Here is a 23093-nt window from a genome sequence, read left to right on the forward strand (position 1 = left end):
TTAATTCTTTTTCCAATCTAACCAATCTAAGATGAGAACAAGCTTGTTTCCCCCATGCCGTTGGTGGCTCGCTTTTACCCCCCCGCAAACCGCAAACCTCGCAAACCTCGCGTAGGTGACGGTAGAGCTCCACTACAAGACCCCCAAATTCAATCGAGACCACTCACTTCACCTTCACCTCTACTTTGCCTCTTTCGCGGCGGCCGAACCGATCTGAATTTGGCATCCACTTCGGGTAATAGACATGATCTCGTTTATATTACTCTGGGGCCGATATTGGCTCGAGGGTATCCAATGACAATGACCCTTAAGATGCTCCTGTCCCTCCGACTTTGGACATTCTCTTTGTCAAGTCTTCCGATCGTGGCTTTACCAACTGGCTATTTTACATACAAACCTCGGCGTCATAGATGACCACCAACTTTCAAGAAGGATTGATTATAATCTCACTCACTCCACAGCCTAAACGGAATCATCTGCAGCCATACATAATGTCCCGGGCCTGGGCCAACAGGTAACACAGCCTTATAACAGCGCTCAACCCGAGTCTCATAAACAATCCAAGCTGCAGTCATGTCGCAACATGGAAATCCCTCGGATAACATCGACATCGAAAAGATGGACAGACCAAGCTCTTTGGATATCTCGATAGATCCTCGTGTCGAACAGAATGGCATCTCACGCCTCTCTATGTCTGGCGGTGGAAACCTGTCACTTGCCGATGTCCAGGCTGTTTACGTTCAAATCCATGACTTGGCGGTCTCAGTCGATACAGCCCCATCATGGCTTGCACCTTCGACATATGGCGATCTGGTCTCGTCCAAATTCAACACTGCGCCAAAAATGAAGCCGCTTCTTCATTCAGTAAGCGCTAATCTTCCACCAGGAACTTTGACAGCTATCATTGGAGGAAGCGGATCTGGAAAGACGACACTACTCAACACCGTGGCTGAGAGAGTACTGAGTTCCAGGTTGAGTCAAAAGGGTATCGCTACTTTCAACGGTAAAGTTGGTGTGCATAGTGTCCGTCATGCCTACGTTATGCAGCAAGATATCCTACTTCCAACTCTCACCGTTAGAGAAACCCTTCGATACTCGGCCGACTTGCGATTACCGTCATCAACTACTTCCCAAGAACGACAAAGGATTGTCGAAGAGGTCATTCTTGAACTTGGTCTCAAGGAATGTGCCGACACGAGGATTGGAAACTCTCAACATCATGGATGTTCAGGTGGCGAGAAGCGACGCACCAGCATTGGCGTTCAACTACTAGCTAACCCTTCTGTTCTCTTCCTCGATGAACCTACCACCGGTCTTGACGCGACAAGCGCCTATCAGCTCGTTCGAACACTGAAGACACTTGCGCAAAAGGGTCGAACCATCATTACGACAATCCATCAACCTCGATCGGAAATCTGGGATTTGTTCGACAACTTGATTGTTCTTACCAAGGGCAGCCCTGTTTACTCAGGTACAATCAAAGACTCTGTTCCATGGTTTGGAGAATTGGGATATCAGCTCCCACCTTTTGTTAACCCCGCCGAGTTCATCATCGATATTGCAGCTGTCGATAATCGTACGCCCGAGTTGGAACAGGAAACCACGGCCAAGGTTGAGCGTTTAAAGAGTGCTTGGAATCAGGAGACTTTGAAGCGGTATCCTCCCCCAGACAAGACTATTGACATCGGCGATGGAAAGAAAAAGAGGGATAAAAAGACGAAAGAGCATGCCGGCTTCCTACGACAGGTTACAGTGCTTACTGATCGTACACTCAAAGTGACGTATCGCGACCCCCTCGGTATGGCATCTTCCATCACAGAAGCTGTCTTCATGGGTCTCGTAACGGGATACATGTTCTACAATCTCGGTCGCGATCAAGCCGGTATTCGATCTCGACAGGGTGGTCTCTACACAGCAGCTGGTCTTCAGGGTTACCTCATCCTCATCTTCGAAGTCTACCGCATGACATTCGATATCCCAACCTTTGACCGTGAGAACTCGGAAGGATGCGTCGACGCCCTCCCCTTTGTTCTTTCGCGTCGAATCGCTCGGATGATCACCGAAGATGTCGCAGCACCATTCCTCTTCTCGGTCCTCTTTTTCTTCATGGCTGGTTTCGAGCGAGATGTGGAACGGTTCTTCACATTCTTCGCCATCACACTTCTCAACCAGTATATTGCCGTTACTTGTGCCATGGTTTGCGTGGCAACAGTCAGGCATTTTGCTGGCGCGAGTGTGATTGCTAATCTCATCTTTACACTGCAAAGTATGGCCTGCGGCATGTTTATCAACGTCAACAGTCTTCCTGTTTACGTTCGTTGGTTGAAGTGGCTTACTTACACGGTACGACCTCCTCGCTCAACATGTGACGGATGGACGGACACTAACGTCAACAGTTCTACGTCTTTAGTGCGTACTGCGGTAACGAATTCGAAGGGAGCTTCTACAACTGCCCCGCCTCGAATGATGAGTCTGATCCGAGATGCAAACAGTACACGGGATCATATATCATGGAATCTCTCGGCTTTCCAAAGGATTGGGTCGCCAAGCCAATTCTCGTCTGCCTGGCTTTTGTCGTGTTCTTTTTCGTGTTATCGGTTATTGGACTACGTATCATCAAGGTCGAGATGACGATTGCTCGAGCTCGTGTTTCAGATACTGATCTCTCGGCTGGTAAGGAGAAGATGACTGCGCGCTCCGTTGCCGATGTGCGCACTATCGATTTGGAGCTGAACGAATTTTCACTGGCTTTGGATAAAAGAACACAGTTGGGAAAGAAGTTGCCGACAAAGACTATCTTGAACCCCGTCAATGCGACTTTCAGTGCCGGAGTGTTGAACGTCATCATGGGACCTTCGGGGAGCGGAAAGACATCGCTCCTCAACGCCATGGCTCTCCGACTACGTGATTCTGTCGGGACAAAGTATCGACCAGCGGGAAAACTCACCTTCAACGGGGCTCGTCCTTCGGATTCGGTCATCCGATCAGTGTGCTCTTATGTCTGCCAAGATGACGATGCGTTATTGCCGTCTCTTACTGTCCGCGAGACTCTTCGCTTTGCAGCTGGGCTCCGTCTCCCATCGTTCATGGGCAAAGATGAAAAGAATCGTCGAGCAGAAGAAGTTCTCCTCAAGATGGGTCTAAAGGACTGTGCCGATAACCTCGTTGGCGGTGAACTCGTCAAGGGTATTTCTGGAGGAGAGAAGCGCCGTGTATCCATCGCAGTTCAGGTATTGACCGACCCTCGTATTCTTCTCCTCGACGAACCAACATCAGGACTCGATGCATTCACTGCAAACTCCATCATGGAAGTCCTTCAGGGTCTCGCCAATGAAGGCCGAACACTCATTCTCACGATCCACCAAGCTCGATCCGATCTTTTTAGGGAATTTGGAAACGTGCTGCTTTTGGCACGTGGTGGTTCGCAGATTTACTCTGGCCCTGGAAGAGACATGCTTGGATATTTGGCGCGTCATGGGTATGAGTGTCCTCAACACACCAACCCTGCGGATTTCGCCTTGGATATGATCACAATTGATTTGCAGCAAGAAGGGAAAGAACTTGAGTCTCGTAAACGGGTTCAAAACATGATTGATAATTGGAAAACGGAGAGTGCATCGACCAATGGCCAGAAACTCTCTGATATTCAAGAGAAGGATGAGGTTCAGAATACGGACTCTGCAGATCAAACACAGACTACGCAGGAGGGCACGACTCTTCCACCCTCACCACCACAAAAGCGTCGATCTTTTAACAAAGCCAACCTCTCGACACCCGCCGAACTAGGCGCCCTCATCCGTAAACGCGCCCCTATGACTACAGCACTTCCTCTCCTTCTCCACCGCGCTCTCATCAACACTTACCGTCAACCAGAGCTCATCGTCGCTCGTCTCATGCAAGTCATCGGTCTTGCTCTCATCCTGGCCCTCTTCTTCGCTCCCTTTGACAACGACTACTACTCTGTCCAGAGCCGAATGGGTTTTGTTCAGGAAATCGGCGCGTTCTACTTTGTCGGCATGTTGCAAAACACAGCCATCTACCCCAGCGAGCGCGATGTGTTTTACCGAGAAGACGACGACGGCGTCTACAGCGTCAATGCTTTTCTCGCTTCCTACACCATCCTCGAGGTCCCCTTTGAGGTGATAAGCTGCATGATATTCGGTGTTCTAGGCGTCATCGCGGTAGACCTCCCTCGTACGGCAACGCTCTACTTCACATCCGTCTTTGCGTGCTTCGGCATCGTATCCTGCGGCGAGAGTCTCGGTATCATGTTTAACACGCTCTTTGGGCACACTGGTTTCGCCGTCAACATAATGGGTGTGTTCCTGGCTCTTGCTAATACCATGGCTGGCGTACTCTCCATCGATATGCCCGAGCTGTTCAAGGCCTTTAACTACCTCTCGCCCATCCGGTACGGCACACGCGCTGTGGCGCCGTATTCCCTGCGCGGTATCGAGTTTACATGCAATGACGATCAGAGACTTGAGAACGGGAACTGTCCGATCCAGACCGGTGAAGAGGTTCTGGAGTTGTACAACTTTGACGTCGATCCTGTCGTCAACATTGCGTGTTTGGCGGCTTGTGTGGTGGTGTATAGGCTTTTGGCTTGGGGATTGTTGAAGATTGCGAGAACGCATTGGAAGGGGAAGAAGAAGGATAAGCAGGATAGAAATAAGGCATAGATGGAGTTTGAGAAGAGTCCTGTCAGTTAAACATTGAGAATCAGATCTATTCAATTTCCGAAATATCTTTGTTACAATGGTGACAGCATTGATGCATCAATCAACATATAACCAGTCACAATAACAAAACCAGCGCCACGATCGGGGTTTTCTCGTTCTCAATCATTGATATTTTGACTATTGTTCTTCCTTTCTTTTGCGATGATGATTAAACAACCGTACGATTCAAATTCAGCCTTATACTTGGTTCTTGGCAGGTGCATATCAAGGCTCTTAGAGTCTTTTCTAATTCATTCGTTGTTTAATCAGGGATGGCTTAACGGCAACGTCTGGAATGAGAAAATGCACCTCTAAACTCCAGATGCCCCCTTTGCACTGGGGTCTAAGACAAAATTATTTGTACGGCGCCCCTTCTAGTCCTAATTGGCGATCTCCTTACCGTTAAATTCCATACATTGGCGCCGTTACCCTTTGTTAGATTGGTTCTACTGTGAGACATTGTGTTACTTTTAGCAGCCAAGGGAACATGTTTAACAATCCAATCCCTGAATGATCTTTCATCCCTTGCTTTCTAGTTTCCTGTAATAATCTCACAATGCTGTCGCATACTTTCTGATTTCTTTTCCCCGCTGCTTCTGTCTTCATTTTGGACTAGCCTCAAGCAAATTCATAATGGGTGAGGCATCGTCGTTCATCGCGGTGCGTTTGGCGAGAATCATTCCCGTCCTCACTATCCTCGCTGCTTCTTATTATGTATTCCTTACCTGCTTTTCTTCTTTCAATGCCACAGATGTTCCTGTTCCCGAAGAATTGAATAATCACGATCTATTCCTCGACTTGGTGGACGAAACTGAGGAATCTCTCACTCACGATCCTAACGCTACGCCTGCTCCTCGTGTCCTCTCCCATGCAGAGATTGAGGCGCTTGAAGACAAGGGAGACATTATAGGCTTTGAAGACGACGACGAAATTGAGGTCTTCCTCAACATGGACGATGATGGCGACTGGGAGGAAGAAGATCTCAGAAAGGAGCTCGAAGGGGAGCTTGAAGAAGAGTTTACCGACGGAGACGATGATGATATGGGTGACTACTATGACAACGACGATGATGATGTCGATGATGTCGATTGGTCGCGCTTTGCATACATTCAGTATGTCACTAACGAGGACTACCTCTGCAACTCAGTCATGATCTTTGAGCAATTGCATCGTCTTGGTAGCAAGGCTGATCGTCTACTCATGTACCCGAAGGAGATGCTTGAGCCAGATGCCACGTACTCAAGCAAACGTGGTGGACAGCTTCTTATCAGAGCTCGTGATGAGTACAACGTTACTCTTCAACCGATTGAGATCCAACATCGCGACGGACAAGATGGTATACCTCCTACTACTCCGATTGCCCTTCTCTAACTGACTATTCTTAGAAACGTGGGCCGACTCCTTCACCAAGCTCCTCGCCTTCAACCAAACCCAATACCATAGAGTTCTCTCCCTTGACTCAGATAGCATGGTCCTCCAACACATGGACGAACTCTTCCAACTACCTCCCTGCCCCGTCGCCATGCCACGCGCATACTGGCTCTACAACGAGAACCCTCCCAAGAGAATTCTCTCATCGCAGGTCATGCTCATTGAGCCTGACGACGTGGAATTTGAGCGCATCGTGCAAAAGATGAACAGTATCGGTCCCAACGACTATGACATGGAGATTGTAAACAGCTTGTATCTGGATAGCGCTCTCATCTTGCCCCATCGCAAGTATGACATGCTCACAGCCGAGTTCAGAAACAAGGATCACACCGCGTACTTGGGCAGTGAGCGTGAGAAGTGGGATCCCACTCTTGTGCTTAGCGAGGCCAAGTTTGTGCACTTTTCGGATTGGCCTGTTCCAAAGCCATGGATTCACGATGTTGAGACTAGACTGAAGAACCAACCTAATTGCCCTGAAGGTGAGACGAGTTGTCCTGATAGAGATATATGGAATAGCTTCTACACTGACTTTTCAGACAACAAAGAGGTAAGTGCTGAGGATGGTGATGATGTGACCTTGCTAACTTTGGGTTGTAGCGAGTTTGTGAATCTGTGGGCAAGACTGGACAGAAATGGATACATTGGAGGAGAATGTAGAGGTTTGATGGTTGAGAGATTTAGTCGTCGAGGTTTTCGCAAGTTTTTAGTACTTTCACAAATGAATGCACGATTAAAGATAAAACGTCATAATAAGAAGAGCAGCACAGGATATAATTCAAGGTCTAACACTCGAAATTTTCCAATTCATATTACTACTTGACAGCGGTGACTTCTGCACTGTACGTCATGGATATATATACTACATTATTCATGGACTCCTTTCTCGCGATCTGGTACTGATAGTCTCAACCACAGACGCTTTATACCTTTCAACATTGGAATCATTACCACCATTAGCTCCCCTCATACTCTCATACTTGACAGAGGGTGATACCTCCCCATCAATGGCCAGCGTAAACCTGCCAGCCCCAGTCTCACCCACCCTCACATTAATTTTACCGAGCTTATCTCTGTTGGCAAATCCCACCTGTGCAAGATTTGCACCACCTTCAGACGCAGCAATCATCACATGGCGAATATCAGAAGGATCAAACTCGGTCATTCCCTTCCAGCCTCTTGTCCGGATAGCCTCGAGTAGGAAGAGCGCTACAACGGCCATGTTTAGCGCAAATGCGGCTATGGCAAACTTCTTTTCGCCGATGATGACGGCTGTAACTCGGATGGAGCCTGGTACTTCGTCTTTGAACTCTCCAACCATGAATTGCGCCGAGGCATATGCTACCAACATATCATCTACCATGGCGGTGATGGCATTTTCGACACCTTCGAGAGTGACGTTTGTAGATGTTCTAGGAGTGAGTGTGTTGTTCATCTCAAGACGAAGACGATGGTCGGTGATGGAGGCGTTAAAAGCTGTACCAACGGTTGATACATACAGGTTTGTCTCATCGTTTGCAATCAACTCAAACTGACGAAGGACAGTACCTTTTATCCAGCGAGTCGGATCCATATCACGAACTTTGGTGTCGTTCGTTGGCACAACGGTGATGTTCTTGCCTCGACTACTGACTGTGACGTTGAACTGTGTAGGCTCAAAGTCGACTTCGCACTGCGTCGTGTTCAAGAACTTATAGAAGCCTCCCGCAGCGAAGCCGATGTATTTTCTCTCAGGGGCGACTATTGCATCGTTGTCCTTGAAGTGGGCAACCCCAATGGCGACAACGGCGTTTCCATCGCCGAACCCGACATAAGTGGAGTGTTCATATCCGTCGTCGCTATCTGGAAGTTCTCCATGTGCAGCCCAGCGCATGACAGAGTCCTCCTGGTAGAGTTTGAAGTCGGTAGACGCGTTGTAGATGCAGTTGACTTTGGCGCGGTATCCTACTTCCTGGTATTCCCATCCGAGCACACTACGCCCGGTTTGAAAGTGAACTTCGCCTAGGCCTGGAGAGGAACCAACGCCGTATGATCGACCAACGTAGTTGTAGCCTGTTTGATCTAGCTTCTCATGGTTGCGTGTTGAGTTGTGGATGGGTGATGCTGAAGCAGCAGAGGCGAGGAGACTGCCCAGCATTTGGATCCCCACCGAGTATGTGAACTTTCCAAGGGCAGTATGCTTGGTAGGTCCGACTGAGCCAACTTCTGAAGGATATTCTTTAATATGGGTGATATTATCCCAGCTTGGAATCTGGACAGTGCCTTGGATGTACTCAAAGGTCTCGACTGGTGTCATGGCAGCAGCCCAGATAGCGCTGAGCACCATAGAAACCGAGACCAAGAGACCCAATAGGAATATGTATATGAAGGGCAAATCCCAGTTGATGCGTGGTATCATGGCGTCCATCCACGCTCGCATCTGATCAAGACTCATACTCTTAGTCTTGAGGCGTCTCCGAACACCAAGGTTGATAACCCTGCAGATAACAACTATCTGCAGAGCAGACATAAGGTTGGCCATGATCTGAACGGCGAATTGGACTGAAGGACGGTTGTCGTTGACGAACTTGAGGAAAGCTCCGGAGAAGAGTGTGTCGTTGAGGGAAAGACATAATAGCGTTGTAGCGATGGGCGTAGTAAAAACGAGAGAAATAAAAGTGTTATAATCAGAAGAGAAAAAACCGATGAAGCCATTACTTTTAGCCATCTTTGGAATGAGAACGAAAGAATAAAGTTGCTATAGTCTATGAGGCAGCACAGGCGAGAGAATGCGATAATACGAAACATACCAAAGTCAGATCAGAGGAGGCGAAAGATCGCCATTAAAAAGGATTCTCATCCTATCCATTCTACCTTGTCTAATGCTGTTGGTTCTAGGATAATAAAGTGAAACCTGTGCCTTTTTTACATCATGTACGGCGGTGGATTCACGGTAAGGTGTAGCCGCCAGAGGGTGGTGAGTTCCATGTCGAATCATGGTTGAGCGGTACATGTTGGAAGCGCTCTATTCTTCAACTCACAACCGGGGAAGACTGTGCATGGTTCCCCGGCGCTTAATGTGAAACGAATGGGACAGGCACGGAAGTATCAGTAGTAGTAATCAAGAGTGACTGTTATAAATAAATATAGGACAAGTTCAAGATGTGGGAATAATATGGATCTGATTATAAAAGACTGTGCGGAATGAACAGCAATGTCGAGTATCGGTTGAAGATGGTGCAATCAGGTCCACATGACTCGAGCCCATCATCTGCAGTGGCTTTGTTTGTGTCAGGGCATTATCTTGGAACAAATTCTTGGACATTGAGCAGTGTAACCTTTGATAGAAGCAACATTCCGATCTGCTCAAATTCTATCTAAAGACTTTGTCCTCTTGTCTGAACTATCTTCTTGATTATTATCCATCAGCTGGACAATCAACGTTGATGACTTTAATCGTATCCGTCTAGATCGGTGAGGTCGCCTGTCAACATCCCCCACGTGCGCTGTGCACTCGACCATTAAACCCCCGAAACTTACAGGGTCTTCAGCACATGTCGCTCGCTAATCAAAGCTCCTGGTTCGCTTGAAGTGCCTACCGACGTCATTTCTCGAGTCTCACGAACACCTCACCTCACCCGATTCTCGGCTTATAAGCAAATAGACTTTTTAAATATAAAGAAACTCTTATCCACCAAAATTCCTGTCTTATGGGGCAACGACGACCGGCAAATCATGTTTCGAAGGCTTTCTCTCCTCTCTTCAAAGACATCGCGGGCAGAGTACCAGCCTCTTCCTCAAAATGACAACATTAACGAGTCGCAAAGCACCATGGAGGATGCTGAGAGGAGTCAGGATGCAAGGACTGAGCCTTATCGTGATGCTGCAGCCATGCTTCTCATCAAGATGGGTCGTTCACCCGATGAGCATATCGCTGTTTCACCAGCCGACGATGCCCGCATCCTCCGTCGCATAGATCTCGCCCTGCTTCCTTTGATGTTATCGGTCTACTTCCTTCAAGCCCTCGACAAAGCAACATTATCATACGCTTCAATATTCGGGCTTATCGATGACACTAATCTCGAGGGCGACCAGTACTCATGGCTTGGAAGTATTGTTTTCCTTGCGCAGCTGATTATGCAGCCTCCGCTTGCGCTTGCGCTGGTGAAGCTGCCCATCGGAAAACTCACGAGTGCCATGGTATTAGCCTGGGGAACGACACTAATCCTCATGACCTGGGCGAAAGAGTTCCGAACGTTGATGGTTGCGCGATTCTTTCTAGGTGCGTTTGAAGCCAGTATTGGGCCGAGCTTTATCGCTATTACCCAGATGTGGTGGAGGAGAAGGTATGGTTGATATCCGATTAATAGAGCTGCTTCTAATGTTTCCAAGAGAGCAAACATTAAGAATTGGATCTTGGTACTGCATGAATGGATTAACATGGGTGGTGAGTATACCTTCTTTCTGTTCAAGACCATGCTAACATTGCTTGTCAGCTCGGTAGTCTTATTACATACGGACTTGCGAGTATCGATTCCAAGATGAAGCCCTATCAGGTACGTCGAAGATGCCTCAACGGAATCAACTGGCTAACGCCGAAAGATCATTTTTCTCTTCTTTGGCGCCATCACTGTCGGTGTCGCCTTTGTCATGTTCTTCTGGATGCCAGATTCACCTACCGAAGCCAAGTTCCTCACCGATGAAGACAAGATCATTGCCATCGAGCGTCTTCGTAACAACCAAATGGGTGTTATGTCCCGCGAGTGGAGGACTGCACATGTGGTCGAAGCATTGAAGGACCTCAAAACTTGGTGCTGGGTCGCCATGATCTTCTGCATCTCGGTCCCTTCGAATGGGATTTCGACTTTCGGTCCTCTGATCATCAAATCCTTCGTATCAGACCCCTTTGAAACCATGCTGTTCAACGTGCCTGTTGGCATATCGCACATCATCGCCGTCTCTGCGAGTGCTTACGTATCAATGAAGTGGAAGCTCAAGGGTCCAGTCATTGCTATGCTGTGTGTGCCACCAATCGTTGGATGTGCTATCCTCTTGCATTTTGCGCATGGCCTTGAGAATAAGGCTGCTTGTCTTGCTGGGTACTTTTGTTTATGTACCTTTACTGGTATCAGTAAGTGCTGGTGATGGTGCTCTCGATGCTGATCTAGACTGACATATTGCAGCCCCATTAATATATTCATGGTCAGCGCAAAACACAGCAGGCGACACAAAACGCAAGACCACTTCTGCGCTCATCTTCATCAGTGCCTCGGCCGGCAATATCGTTGGTCCTCTGCTCTACTCCCCTGACGAAGCGCCAGCCTATACTCGTGGTCTAAGAGCAAACCTCGCACTCTATGTTCTCGTTGTTGCCCTCGTCGCCGGCACATCTATGCATCTTTCCCGGCTAAACCGGCTTCACAGCCAACGTAGAGTCGCACTCGGAAAGAGCGCTGTACTAGTTGATCGAAGTCTTGAGACGGCAGAAGAGGTGGAGAGGATAGAGCACATGGAGAGAACACTGCGAGGGGGTGTAACGCTTCGCGAAGCAACTAATGATGAGCATCATAGAATATCACAAGCGCACGATGTTGAAGGCGAGAGGACGGAACAGAAGGACGGTGATAAAGGGTTTGGAGATACCACTGACTTGGAGAATGAAGATTTCCTTTTTGTGTTTTGAAGAGTCAGTCCTATACAGCTGGACCAATGGAACGACTTGCGATGATTCATAGATACCTTGCTTGGAATGACTTTTACGATTCGCGGCTTTTTCATTACGGGTAATCGTCTTGAATCCAATATGCATTACTACTTGCCTCATTTTGTCTTTTAGATGACAAGCATTAGAATAAATAAATACAGTTATGCTATTCCTGGATATCATATTGCCAAGCTGCCAATGCCATGGCAAGCTGTGTTGTCATGCAACTAATAAGGTACGTACGACGCCGGTAGCATTGCCACGTTTAAGCACCGCCACGCTTGGCCGCTCAGACGCAAATCAGCGCCGCAGATGACGACGCAAAAGCATGGATTGTTTGAGCTGAAAGATGGCGGCTGAGTAAGAGAAACCTGGATGCCTCCGCGTTTCTTATATCTCACTGATTATTTGTTAAGACCAAACCTCTCTTTGATATATTTATTTGCTTCATAGTTCACTCTTGATTCTCTACAAGCTGAAAGTGATTCATTCTCCACCTAAAACCCCTCCAAGTGCCCCTCCATCATCACGAATCCTCCACAGATACAGCCAAGACTACGCCTTGGAAATCGTACCAGGGCGAGTCTTTTACTTATAACCGCCGTTTTCGCTGCATTAATTGCAGTATTCCTATCAAACACATCTTTATCTAGTCCCTTTACTTCAATCAAAATGGGTGGTGGACCCGAAGGTTTCCGCACCGTTGCGTATTTCGTCAACTGGTAAGAAGCTACCCTGTATGCATCACATTGACAGCTCAGCTAACGCACAACAGGGCTATCTATGCACGAAAGCATCGCCCTCAGGATCTTCCCGTGGAGAACCTGACACATATTCTTTACTCGTTCGCTAATATTCGTAGCGACTCTGGCGAAGTGTAAGTTGTACTCCTCAGTCTAATTGTGGAACCGTCCAGCTCACAAATGCCAGCCATCTCACCGACTCATGGGCCGATACCGATATTCATTGGGATGGAGATTCCTGGAATGATGTCGGTACCAACTTGTACGGTTGCATGAAGCAGCTTAACCTCTTGAAAAGACGTAACCGAAACCTCAAGGTTCTTCTCAGTATTGGAGGATGGACCTTCAGTAGCAACTTCAAGGGCCCCGCTAGCACACCCCAAGGACGCGACACATTCGCCAAGAGCTGTGTCGATCTGATCAAGAACCTCGGTTTTGACGGCATCGATATCGATTGGGAGTACCCTCAGGATGCCAACGAGGCTAGAAACTATGTCGAACTTCTGGGCGCTGTGCGTCATGAAATGGATGCATATGCACAGACATTGAGCCAACCTTATCACTTTGAGTTGACCGTGGCCTGTCCAGCCGGTGCGACAAACTTCCAGAAGCTTGATATTCGTGGAATGGATCAATATCTCGACTTCTGGAACCTCATGGCTTACGACTATGCTGGTTCTTGGGACCAAACTGCGGGTCATCAGGCTAACCTGTACCCATCTCACGAAAACCCAGTATCAACCCCATTCTCTACCTCTGCTGCCATCGACTTTTACGTCCGCAGCGGTGTAAACCCTTCAAAGATAGTCCTCGGCATGCCACTCTATGGCCGAGCCTTTGAGAACACCGATGGTCCCGGCCGCCCGTACCAAGGCGTTGGACAAGGCTCCTGGGAACAGGGAGTCTACGATTATAAGGCGCTTCCTCTAGAGGGTGCGCAAGAGTACGGCGATAGAGGATGCTGTGCCAGCTACTGCTACAACCCTCAGTCACGTACCATGGTCACCTACGACACGCCGCGGGTCGCCTGGGACAAGGCCGAATATGTGAAGAGGTGGAAGCTGGGCGGCGCTATGTGGTGGGAGAGCAGCGCGGATAAGCAGGGTGAGCAGAGTTTGATCACAACGGTTGTGAATGGATTCGGAGGTCAGGGAGCGCTCATGAGACAGGACAACTGTATTGAGTATCCCGCGACCAAGTACGATAACTTGCGAAATGGGTTCCCGGACAATTGAGGCGCTAAAGTGGAGTTAGTGGGTCAGAGCAAGGAGAAACATTGATGATAGTTTGCAACGACTCATAGTGATAACATGAGTAAATGAACAGTAAAAATATCCATTACGAGTTCTAAGACTTTAATTAATTGCAGTGAACTGTAATAAGAAGTTAAACCCCCAACTTGGTATCTTGACTTTGGACTCCAGAAACAGAGTTGTTAGCAGGTCACGTGCCCTGTCTCTAGCCACATGTGCCACACTGGCCCGTGCGCAAGCTGCCAGAAAATTTCCACCTGCAAAAAAAGTGCAAAAATCTCAAGTCTCGAGCCATCACCAAACCCATCCGACGCGGAATCATTCCCAATTGCGGCACCACCAGGGAACGAAATCATGTCGCACATCGACTACGCCCTTTACGAAAGCCCCGTGGGCTATGCCATCTTCAAGGTGGTGCATCAGCAGGATGCGGTCGGCTTGAAGTTGAAGGATACCCAGGCTGCTACCAACGATCTCGCCAAGTTCGGCAAGATGATTCAGCTGACCAACTTCAGCCCTTTCAGGTATTTTTAACTCGTTTTCTTGATGCCAGTTGATGCGCGATTACTGACTGTGTGCAAAGGGGTCACGTCGAGGCTCTCGAGAACATCAACCTCGTCACTGAGGGTATCGTCTCTGACTACCTCAAGTCTGTCCTCGAACTCAACCTTCCCCAGACGAGCGGCAAGAAGACCAAGGTCGTCCTCGGTGTTTCCGAGAAGAACCTCGCTGGTGCGATCAAGGCTCAATTCCCCGGCCTCGAGTGCGAGACCGCCGATACCTCTGACATCGTTGGCGACGTGATTCGTGGTATCCGACTGCACGCCGATAAGCTTCTCGGTGGACTCAAGTACGGTGATGTCGAGAAGGCCGGTCTGGGTATGGGTCACGCCTACTCCCGTGCCAAGGTAAAGTTCAGCGTCACCCGCAACGACAACCACATCATCCAGGCCAGCGCAACCATCGACTTCCAGGACAAGGGTGTCAACCAGTTCTACATGCGCGTTCGCGAGTGGTACGGCTGGCACTTCCCTGAGCTTGTCAAGATTGTCTCCGACAACTACACCTACTGCAAGCTCGTCCTCGCCATCGGCGACAAGAAGAGCTTGAACGACGACAAGCTCCACGACATTGCCGCCCTCGTTGAGGAGGACGGTGAGAAGGCCCAGGCCATCATTGACGCCGCCAAGGTCTCTATGGGTATCGAAATCTCCGAGGCCGACCACGAGAGTATCAAGGGATTCGCCGAGGCCGTCGTCAAGCAGGCCGACAACCGCAAGTCCACCAACCTCTACCTTGAGAAGAAGATGGGCGACATCGCCCCCAACCTGCAGACCCTCATCGGCACTCCTGTCGCCGCCCGCCTCATCTCCCACGCTGGTTCTCTGACCAACCTTTCCAAGTACCCTGCCTCTACTCTCCAGATTCTCGGTGCTGAGAAGGCTCTCTTCCGCGCTCTCAAGACCAAGAGCAACACCCCCAAGTACGGTCTCATCTACCACAGCAGCTTCATCGGCAAGGCCGGTGTCCGCAACAAGGGTCGCATCTCTCGATACCTCGCCAACAAGTGCAGTATTGCCAGTCGTATCGACAACTTCTCCGAGGAGCCCTCCACCCGATTCGGTGAGGCTCTCAAGCAGCAGGTTGAGGACCGACTAGAGTTCTACGCCACTGGCAAGAAGCCCGCCAAGAACGCTGACGTTATGGTACGTTAATTCGACATGCGATTACTGATTAATGCTAACAATCTATGCAGAAGGACGTTATGGACATCATGGACGGCGGTGACAATGCTGGCTCAGACGACGAGATGGTTGACGCCCCCGTTGTCGAGAAGAAGTCCAAGAAGGAAAAGAAGGAGAAGAAGGACAAAAAGGAGAAGAAGGAGAAGAAGCGCAAGGTAGAGGAAGAGGACGCCCCCGTCGAGAAGGAGGACGACGGTGAGAAGAAAAAGAAGAAGAAGAGAAAGTCCAAGGCTGCGGATGACGAGTAGAGCTCTTCCAATCGTTTGCCAGCGTCTGGACATGCCTTCGTGTCTCGTAGACACTAATTTGCTTCAGCGCTGAGAACTTTGGGCACGAGGACAACGGGAGATGCATCTTCAGTCATGATAGACGTTGCGCAAGGGTAGTCGGACTCGGGATTATAAGCCAGGATCTCCCGCCAAGTACGCAGCGATGTCAACTTACGGTGCCAGACTATGGTCACCTCTACGGTTCTACATCGCGAGGACATTAAACTGTCCTGGGCGGGTGATTGGCATCCCCAGAGGCCCTTGCGCAATTGTTTGAGGAGTTTTTGTAGGATCTGATCTGGCTTCTGGCTTTTGGGCGTTTGAGGGCATTTGGCTTGATGTAAAACTGTTTTTCACTACGAGGGAAAACTCATACCCTTTGTTTACAAAAACACGCAATTCACTGAAGACTGAGCATTGAACCGTGACTGTGATGATGAGTGTCGAGACAATTTTACAACAATCAAATATTGCGAGACGGCATATGCAGAAAACACCTCAGCCATAATGTTCACTTGATTTATTTCCGTGCACCGAGTATCTCCGGCTTTCCATAGTTACGACCTCTCAAGAACGCTCTCCACTCCCCCGTCTTGGTGTTGAGTAGATACTCCACCAGGGCAAGCGAGGCTCGGGTGAGGAAAATTTGGCGAGTCAACACGAAGAAATTCCTGCGAGGCTACGAAATTCGACAGAGAGAAATTAATAGCAAACAATTTGAAATGCCTTGAACGACATAGCCAGATGAAAGTATTGGACTCTGTAGTAAGTTTTGTTGGAGTTAGCTGGCAAATCGTGAGACGAATGTGGAGTGGCAAACTTCATAGTGCACAATTTCTACAATCAATATCAAATTCACAGGGACAGAGTGTGGTATCATGTTTTTTGTCTTCTTAAGCGTGAATGCATAATTTCAGAAACCGGATGTGCTTTGTGCTACAGCCTTTCAACGCCCTTTTTTGGCACCCAATCCGTTCCGTCATCAATCAATCCCAATCCCGTGTTGATACATTTACTGCTTGTCGAAGACGTAGGTGAGGTGGCAACGACCACAGTACTGGCGATCCTGCATGGCAGCCATGAAAACACCGGCACCGCACTGAGACAGGAGTTAGTAATTGATAGATGTGATCATAGATATGAGTGATGCTTACAGTGTCGCTGGGGCACTCGCGTCGAAGGCGCTCGATCTTGCCATCAGAGTCGACCTTGTAGTACTTGAGGACGGCCAGCTTGGTCTTCTTGCGCTTGTGCTTGATCTTCTTGGGGGTGGTGTAGACCTTCTTCTTGCGCTTCTTACCACCACCACGGAGGCGGAGGACCAGGTGGAGAGTAGACTCCTTCTGGATGTTGTAGTCGCTCAGGGTGCGGCCATCCTCGAGCTGCTTACCAGCAAAGATAAGTCGCTGCTGGTCCGGGGGAATGCCCTCCTTGTCCTGGATCTTGGACTTGACGTTGTCAATGGTGTCGGAAGACTCCACCTCAAGGGTGATCGTCTTCCCCGTGAGGGTCTTGACGAAAATCTGCATGATGCCTAACTGAGACGGTTAGAATCTTTGTCCAAGAAGTGTTTGAAGCAATTCGCCGTCTCTTCTCTCGTCTCCGCCCGAATGCGGTCTCTCTCTAGGATTCGAAAATGAGGGGATGCTCAAAGTCCGAAGCGTCGAGGGTGCGTGCGCAGAGCGGGAAGAATTGCGATCGTGGGATATTGAACAAAAAAGGAAAAAAACGGTAATTCTCAAGTGAAAGGCAATGAAGCCATCACAACAGAGACAGAGACAGAGACGGATATTTGCAACATCTTTCAGACGTACCTCGACAATAAGATTATTGCCTTCCTAAGCAATCCTCAGATGGTGCGAATGGGTTGAAGAAGATCTTTTGGTGGAGGCGCCGGCTCAGAAGTTCTCAAAGCCCGAGAAAGTGGGGTCACATGATCTAGGGTTTTTGGAAGGAGCGGCCCTCGCTCCTGACAGTTTTGGCTGGTTTGGCTGCAGTGGGGTCGAGGCAAGCGCTCCTGCAAGCGATTCCTGCCCTACCTCTACCCACCAACATTCGAAAAAAGTGGACTGCTGTGATCGTCAACGCCTTTTTGTCAAACGCACATTCTAGTGAGTCTCTTCTCTTCTTCTTTCTTTCTTCACTTGCGTGGACCACCTGAATTAACATCAGCAGCAACCGTCAAAATGGTCAAGAAGAGAAAGAACAAGTACGACTCTCCCCTCCCTCGCCTGCCAGCCAGCCCTCTACAATCACATCGCCTACCGCCGACGATGATGCTTTCTAGCCCGCGTCGCGATATGCTGCCCGACGACGATTGAACGGCACTGGCACTTTCGCATTTTGAATCAAGTGCTAACAAGCTTTCCAGCGGCCGAAACAAGAAGGGCCGCGGCCACGTCAAGCCCATCCGATGCAGCAACTGCTCGCGATGCACTCCCAAGGATAAGGCTATCAAGAGATTCACCATCCGCAACATGGTTGAGTCTGCTGCTATCCGTACGTTCACACACTCGACATCCCCTCGGATCAATCGCTTACAATTTTACAGGTGACATCTCCGATGCCTCCGTCTTCGCGGAGTACACCGTCCCCAAGATGTACCTGAAGCTGCAGTACTGTGTCTCTTGCGCCATCCACGGCAAGATTGTCCGGTATGTTGTCCTCCTATCCAGGAGTGTGACGACTGCGCCATGGTTGCGTATGTGCTTTTAGATGAACCTTGGCGGTACCATGTGAAACATATTCCAGCCTGCCCCAGCGCAGTTGCATACTCCTGGTACGTATTTAACGAATTATGAAAACTGACATGAATATAATAGTGTCCGATCCGTTGTCGGCCGACGCAACCGTGCCCCTCCTCCTCGCGTCCGCTACAACAAGGACGGCAAGAAGATCGTTCCCACTACCCCTAAGGTTTAGATGGGTTGATACTTGGGATGGAGTCCGGTTATGATAGCAGCATTCAAAAAATGGATGGGATGAATACCTTTGGGATTATGAGACTAAGAAATTCCAAAAATCAACTGGACGACGTTTGATGTCTACGCGTCTTTGACAAAATTATCCTGGTTCCTCCGTCTGATGTGAAGTATTGTGAATTTTCGTATGCTTGTGCTCCATGTGCCATGTCGAGAAGGGCTCAAGCCTTTAGTTGCGTCATGTCAATCCTTCCATTTTGTATCCAGGTACTTGTGCCATGTCCACTCTTTGTGATATCATCAGGATAGTGGTATACGCTTGAAAAGCATTTGGATCTTCAGTCATGACATCAAGAGTCTATAGAACTTATACCTCTGTTGAATTATGTGATTAATTAAGGACTGTGGTCGCTGCGAATATTAATTGTGTTGTGCGTGATGCTTCACGGGGTTATGCACATATATATTTTTCACGATATCACAACGGAACTAACTTCGTTGAGTCTACAGACAAATAACGTTGCAAATAAGAGATTCATAATAAAATAAAATAAATTGAATATTGTTTTCTACATTATCTCCTATTGATTATTCCAATATCCGTCGTGTATTAGTTCTGCTTCGTGTTCAATATAATTTACAGTAGCTACCCTAGAACCCGCCATCGAATTGTACCAAAGCTGTCCCATTCTCCGAACAAGCATATGCGTCAACACAAACTCCTCCACCGCAACAACTTCCTGTCAAACAAAGATATCCATCACCGCAATCCCCATCGGCTTCGCAACTACCTGCAAAGTTCCCGCACTCAGTCCACTCAAATGCGATACCTTCGCCTCCAGCAGTCGTACCACAGACGCATCCCGTTCCTGGTATGATGGCTTCTCGGGGATATGCGCACGTAGCACCGTCGCCTTCTGCAACTCTGGCATCAGGACAGCATGCGATTCGCGTAGAATCTTGGACGGTAATGTTGTAGGTTCGGGGTGATTCTGGCGCCCAGTTGAGAGTTGTGATGGCAGGGATCTTGGTTGCGCCAGCGATGAGGGTCAAGTTGAGAGGAATCTCGCCTTCATGAAGAGCCTGGCAGATATCGTTCTCAAAACTGCGTTGGGAATTGTACACGTCGATGTACTTCTCCAAAGCGCCCTTAGAGGAACCCGCGCTTGTGGAGAACATGGCCCCGAGAGCTTGCCATAGAAGAGTGTAGGCACTGACAGCTTCATCCGCCTCCTGTCTCGCTCTCTCAGTCCGCAAACCTTGGTTGGCAAGATCCTGCCGAAGCTGGGACGGATCGACAATGTCTTGTCCCGACTCTTCAAGCGTGGTAACGACCGTAGACAAGTCAGGACAGGAGCCACCAAACGGATCGATGGCGATGAAGTCGATGATGCTATTCTTGACAGCCCACTGACATCTCATAGGGCCAGATTGAGAACCCGGAAACGTACAGTCAAAATCCCAACGTCCCGTATCTTCGTCAACAACGACGTCCGCGCAGGCCGTGCCACCTACCAGAAGCTGAGGATACTGTCTCAGTGACTTGCCAATGACATTACCGCACTGGTCATACAGGTACAGAATCTGGCTGAAGTCCAAATCATTGGAGCGCTTCTGCCGTCTGAGAGCAGCGCATTGTACGCCAGCGAGCTCGGCTATCTGCGTGTACATGTCATCAATTGTGATGGATACGTCGTACGTGCAGTTACTTCCCGAGAAGTGAATACCCTGGGCGTCAAGTGTCACCAGGTACCCAGCAGGATCCACGACTGAAAGCCGCCCGCGGTGGGAAATGTCGACAAAGTAGGTCCCGCCTTCTTCATCACGAACTGTGAGATACAGAGGATTCACGCCGTTGCTCTCAAACTCAACGGACTCTATATATGGCATGGGAATCGAGACATTGTCTTCCCGAAGTCTGGAGTTGAACAGCAACGCTCGACGGGTTGCGTCGCCCTCTGGATCGTCTGGCAAAGTATAGCATGTTTCTTGGGAGAGGGAAGCGGTTCGCGTGACATGTGTGAAGTTGGCCGCGGGGAATTCAGGAACGCCAGTGGTGGTCGCGTTGCTACCAGATTCAGAACCGCTGGAACCGCCACCCGACGTTGAAACCGTGGCCACAGGACTCGAGAAGGATGTAACGGCTTCGGTACTCCCTGGTGCAGATACTGTTGTGTTACCGCCAGCAACAACACTCTCACTTTCGGTACTGGTTGGAACTTCGAGTGAGTCTGTCGGGAAAGGCAGACTTGGAATGGGTGCTGGGATCTCCGACGCCGGGACACTGATGGTTGGCAGAGAGACGACACCTGAAATGGATGATGTGAGGTTAAACCCGACACTGCTGCTTCGAGTAATACTGGGAGGTATCTCGGAGTCTGTCGGAAGAGACACAGATGCTCCTGACTCGGAAGAGTCGGTAATTGTACCAGAACCAACGTTCCCAGACACATCAGTTGTGGTGTTCCATCCGCTTCCATTGTGACTTGACATGGAACTATCTCCAGACAGCGTCGGAAAAGATATGAGTGAGGATGGAATGGTCGGGAAAGGCAATGAATTGCCAGGCTGTGTCAAACTTATTGTCGGCACAGAAGCATTGCCTGTCGGAGGAGTAGTACCATTCTGGCCAGGAAGTACAGTGATACTTGACGCCGAGCTTGTTGCCCTAGAGGTGATAGAAAGAGAATCACTCGGAAGCGATAGTGTTGGAATCGGCACGAAAGTCCCTGCCTGGGGGATGCTGATCGTTGGCACCGAGACGTTCCCACCTGGCGGAGAAGCAGTCATGTTCCAACTCGGTACAGAAACATTGCCTCTGGAAGCAGACATTGTACTATTCCAACCTGTAGCCACACTGCCAATAGTCGAGGATATAGAGTCCGTAGTGAGCGGCGTCGTCGGAAGCGTGACACTGGGAAAAGGAGCGAGCGTTTCGCTGGGTAGACTGAGAGTCGGTATCGTACCATTGCCTCCCGATGTAGTGCCATTCCAGCCAGAGGCCACAGTGCCGCTCGACAAAATCTCAGAGCTTGTGAGCGCTGAAGTTGTCGGGAGGGACAAGGTTGTAAACGACGTAAGTGTCACACTGGGTATACTGATAGTAGGCACGGAGACGTTACCAGCCGATGGAGAAACAGTGACATTCCAACCTGGGTCAGCACTGAAGCTCGACGAGAAACCAGTCTCCGTGGTCACTGGAGGCGTCGACAATGGTCCACTGGGGAAAGGCATTCCTGTCCCAGGAAGACTGTTACTCGGAGTAGTCAAACTCGAATTCCACCCTGTGAATATTGACCCAGTCGGACGTGTGCTACTCCCCGAAGGACTCGACGTTGTGTTTCCAGGAATAGACCAAGGTAGTGAACCGCTTGTGGTCCCAGATAGCGTCATTCCAGGTTCACGGGTATTCGTATCTGAAGGTTGAGGCGTTACATCCGTGCTAGACTGTCGAGATTGGGTCTGGTTGCCAGATTGAGTCAAGAGAGAAGTAGGCTGTATACCGGACGTTTGGTTCTGGAATCCTGAAGATGACTCTGAAATAGAACCACGCGTGTTCGTTGGTAATCCAGTGGTGATGTTCCCAGAGTTGGTAGACTCCGATGAAGTCTTAAGTGTCTCTGTGACTGGACTGCTTGTGTTGGTAAACGGGCCTGGCCTCGGAACATCTTCTGTCGTCTCCACGGAAGATGTCAAAGCAGATCGAGTCTGATTCTGTGATTTGGATGTCGTTTCAGATACTTCAGTCGTTGTTATATCAGGATAGGTTCCTGAAGTAGGCTGTCCCACAGATGCTGATGTCTTCCCCTCAGTAGTCCACGTATCTGAATACTCAATCGTGAAAGACTCGTCCCGCGTCGTCGCTCTAGATGACTCGCTCGACGTCGTCAAAGCCTCTGAACTCGTGATAATACACGCGCACTATAACGAATAAGCATGCATCTCCCCCAAGTTGAGAAGACAACTTACGTAGGAAGCTATCCGCGTCTGATTATACCGCACATACTCAGCAGGGGTACTATAACCCGCACCGCAGTGGTTTCCCTCCAAGACACTCGAGCAGAAGCCACCGCCATCTTCAACGAGAGAAGAGTAGAGTGCATCACGAGGGCAAGAAACCGTCTCGTTCCAGTTGGCGGGAAAGGCAAACGCGAAGTGAGCGACGAAGAGGAGTAGCATCCACATGATGCTGAGCAAACGAGTGTATTTGGGATGATGATGAGTGAAAGTAGCGCTTGACTGATCGTTTGGGCGTTACTTATAGGACGTACAGATACTGCTGTATCGATCAAGGCTACTTCTTTCATCGTAGGCGTCAGAAAACTGTATA

The 23093-nt window shown here is 49.3% G+C and overlaps 9 protein-coding genes across 9 annotated transcripts; 6 read left to right on the forward strand and 3 right to left on the reverse strand.

Moving 5' to 3' along the window:
- Nucleotides 1-573: 573 nt before the first annotated feature.
- Nucleotides 574-4682, forward strand: FSST1_012327 (P-loop containing nucleoside triphosphate hydrolase protein; the record flags this gene model as incomplete). The annotated part of the gene is made up of 2 exons (XM_083235541.1): nt 574-2343; nt 2397-4682. The coding sequence occupies 2 exons, from the start codon at nt 574-576 to the stop codon at nt 4680-4682; spliced, it is 4056 nt and encodes a 1351-aa protein (XP_083082023.1).
- A 672-nt stretch (nt 4683-5354) lies between these two features.
- Nucleotides 5355-6809, forward strand: FSST1_012328 (nucleotide-diphospho-sugar transferase; the record flags this gene model as incomplete). Its single annotated transcript, XM_083235543.1, has 3 exons — nt 5355-6057; nt 6107-6699; nt 6750-6809. The coding sequence occupies 3 exons, from the start codon at nt 5355-5357 to the stop codon at nt 6807-6809; spliced, it is 1356 nt and encodes a 451-aa protein (XP_083082024.1).
- Nucleotides 6810-7020: 211 nt separating this feature from the next.
- On the reverse strand, nt 7021-8856 carry FSST1_012329 (uncharacterized protein; the record flags this gene model as incomplete). The annotated part of the gene is made up of 1 exon (XM_083235544.1): nt 7021-8856. The coding sequence occupies one exon, from the start codon at nt 8854-8856 to the stop codon at nt 7021-7023; it is 1836 nt and encodes a 611-aa protein (XP_083082025.1).
- A 1007-nt stretch (nt 8857-9863) lies between these two features.
- FSST1_012330 (major facilitator superfamily domain-containing protein) lies at nt 9864-11811 on the forward strand (the record flags this gene model as incomplete). The annotated part of the gene is made up of 5 exons (XM_083235545.1): nt 9864-10474; nt 10521-10575; nt 10625-10684; nt 10731-11259; nt 11312-11811. 5 exons carry the CDS (start codon nt 9864-9866, stop codon nt 11809-11811), a joined length of 1755 nt encoding a protein of 584 aa, XP_083082026.1.
- Nucleotides 11812-12504: 693 nt separating this feature from the next.
- FSST1_012331 (glycoside hydrolase superfamily) lies at nt 12505-13810 on the forward strand (the record flags this gene model as incomplete). Its single annotated transcript, XM_083235546.1, has 3 exons — nt 12505-12554; nt 12608-12709; nt 12763-13810. The coding sequence occupies 3 exons, from the start codon at nt 12505-12507 to the stop codon at nt 13808-13810; spliced, it is 1200 nt and encodes a 399-aa protein (XP_083082027.1).
- Nucleotides 13811-14182: 372 nt separating this feature from the next.
- Nucleotides 14183-15821, forward strand: FSST1_012332 (snoRNP complex protein NOP56; the record flags this gene model as incomplete). The annotated part of the gene is made up of 3 exons (XM_083235547.1): nt 14183-14352; nt 14412-15534; nt 15585-15821. 3 exons carry the CDS (start codon nt 14183-14185, stop codon nt 15819-15821), a joined length of 1530 nt encoding a protein of 509 aa, XP_083082028.1.
- Nucleotides 15822-16854: 1033 nt separating this feature from the next.
- On the reverse strand, nt 16855-17371 carry FSST1_012333 (ubiquitin family-domain-containing protein; the record flags this gene model as incomplete). Its single annotated transcript, XM_083235548.1, has 2 exons — nt 16855-16941; nt 16997-17371. 2 exons carry the CDS (start codon nt 17369-17371, stop codon nt 16855-16857), a joined length of 462 nt encoding a protein of 153 aa, XP_083082029.1.
- A 657-nt stretch (nt 17372-18028) lies between these two features.
- FSST1_012334 (40S ribosomal protein eS26) lies at nt 18029-18764 on the forward strand (the record flags this gene model as incomplete). Its single annotated transcript, XM_083235549.1, has 4 exons — nt 18029-18051; nt 18214-18341; nt 18394-18496; nt 18665-18764. 4 exons carry the CDS (start codon nt 18029-18031, stop codon nt 18762-18764), a joined length of 354 nt encoding a protein of 117 aa, XP_083082030.1.
- A 650-nt stretch (nt 18765-19414) lies between these two features.
- FSST1_012335 (uncharacterized protein) lies at nt 19415-22948 on the reverse strand (the record flags this gene model as incomplete). Its single annotated transcript, XM_083235550.1, has 2 exons — nt 19415-22684; nt 22733-22948. 2 exons carry the CDS (start codon nt 22946-22948, stop codon nt 19415-19417), a joined length of 3486 nt encoding a protein of 1161 aa, XP_083082031.1.
- Nucleotides 22949-23093: the final 145 nt, after the last annotated feature.

The sequence above is a fragment of the Fusarium sambucinum genome, chromosome III (genome assembly GCF_050947815.1).
Source record: "Fusarium sambucinum isolate potato_lamoka chromosome III, whole genome shotgun sequence".
NCBI classification, from domain to species: Eukaryota; Fungi; Ascomycota; class Sordariomycetes; order Hypocreales; family Nectriaceae; genus Fusarium; species Fusarium sambucinum.